Source organism: Trichoplax adhaerens, genomic scaffold (genome assembly GCF_000150275.1).
Source record: "Trichoplax adhaerens TRIADscaffold_2 genomic scaffold, whole genome shotgun sequence".
Classification (NCBI taxonomy): Eukaryota; Metazoa; Placozoa; class Uniplacotomia; order Trichoplacea; family Trichoplacidae; genus Trichoplax; species Trichoplax adhaerens.
This window is the reverse complement of record NW_002060944.1, coordinates 5,413,893-5,415,560: the sequence shown is the minus strand read 5'-3', so window position 1 is coordinate 5,415,560 and position 1,668 is coordinate 5,413,893. Positions and strand designations below refer to the sequence as shown.

Here is a 1,668-nt window from a genome sequence, read left to right as displayed (position 1 = left end):
GCTGTACCAATCTCTCATGAAGATAAGTTAGAGGATCCAAGCCTTGAATGACCTTTTCAGGTTGAGAAGGGCAGTTTGAAGGCTTTTTAAATATTGAATCATCTTTAATTCCAGGCTTGATGTTGCTAAAGATCTGAGAAACAGCTACTTGCTGTGGTGTCTTACCAGCAACAGGCAAGGTTATCGATTCAAAAACAGGTAGACAGCCTTTGTCGGTTACAGCCACAATACCAGCAGTTTTTCGATCAGTAGACGAAAAGCTGAATAAATCATAATTTAATTTTAAGCCAAGTACTCCACTTCCAAGGAAATTTGCAGTCTTCGGAATACACAGATTGGGGAATTTTCCCATCAACTTGCTAGTAGTACACTTCTTACCAATCACAAGGTATTGAAGACCAGCCTTATAGTCGGAAATGACGGTGATATTGCTTTTGGAAGTGGTGATGCTCTCGTCAACCCTGTATTTGCCCATTTTGGCATCGAGGTAGACATGTAATTTAGCAGCGAAAGTAATATTTTTTTGAGCTTTACCCTTTCCCATAGAATCAAAGCCTCCTTGCAATATCATACCAGACCATTGGCCAGGCACACAGCAAGGCTTTTTCGAGGCATATACTGCAGAGCACAGGATAGCTAAGAATATCAACGAACGCAACATTTTCCAGCTGGAACGAATAACGAATAATGTCCTGACCTTGCTGCTCGTTTGAATTTATAGACATTCCATACGTAAGGCCGTACGCAGCTCACATGACGATTTTCCAGACAGCTCCACTCTACAGTACTGTGCTATGGAGTGGCACTCCATAACACGGATACTCACAACTCAGTATTGAACTGTTACACTGGTATTGGACAGGACTGGACGCCGGTACAGTATACTGACAACAACTGAGATCAAAAGAAAGAAAAACTCGATCAGCACTTGACAGGCAGATATGACGTCATCGCTCCATCGAAATACATTTCGACTGCCTCTCCCTATGTTTGGAGTATTGACTGTACCACTAGCCCTATATACGAGCGTATGATTGCATGGCGCAATCAGTTTCCATGGTATTACTTCATTAATAAAGATACAGACTCTGCAATCGAGAAGATTACTTATGTCTATCTTTAAAACTAAAACTAAGAATCAGGAAATATCCTATTGGAGTTACTGCATTTACCGTTAACTCTATTGAATACTGTATGGTGCAATCAATTTCCATGGTATTACTTCATTAATAAAGATACAGACTCTGCAATCGAGAAGATTACTTATGTCTATCTTTAAAACTAAAACTAAGAATCAGGAAATATCCTATTGGAGTTACTGCATTTACCGTTAACTCTATTGGATACTGTATGGTGCAATCAATTTCCATGGTACTACTTCATTAATAAAGATACAGACTCTGCAATCGAGAAGATTACTTATGTCTATCATTAAAACTAAAACTAAGAATCAGGAAATAATATTCTATTGGAGTTACTGCATTTACCGTTAACTCTATTGAATACTGTATGGTGCAATCAATTTCCATGGTATTACTTCATTAATAAAGATACAGACTCTGCAATCGAGAAGATTACTTATGTCTATCATTAAAACTAAAACTAAGAATCAGGAAATAATATTCTGTTGGAGTTACTGCATTTACCGTTAACTCTATTGAATACTGT

At 38.0% G+C, this 1,668-nt stretch overlaps 1 protein-coding gene across 1 annotated transcript in view; it reads right to left on the bottom strand.

Moving 5' to 3' along the window:
* The window catches only part of TRIADDRAFT_53531 (expressed hypothetical protein), a gene marked incomplete at both ends in the record, with an annotated part of 3,492 nt that overhangs the window by 971 nt on the left and 853 nt on the right, over positions 1–1,668 (bottom strand). Inside the window, one exon of the mRNA XM_002109430.1 lies at positions 8–618. Within this exon, the coding sequence (XP_002109466.1) occupies positions 8–618 (611 nt within the window). The remainder of the gene's footprint in view (positions 1–7; positions 619–1,668) is intronic.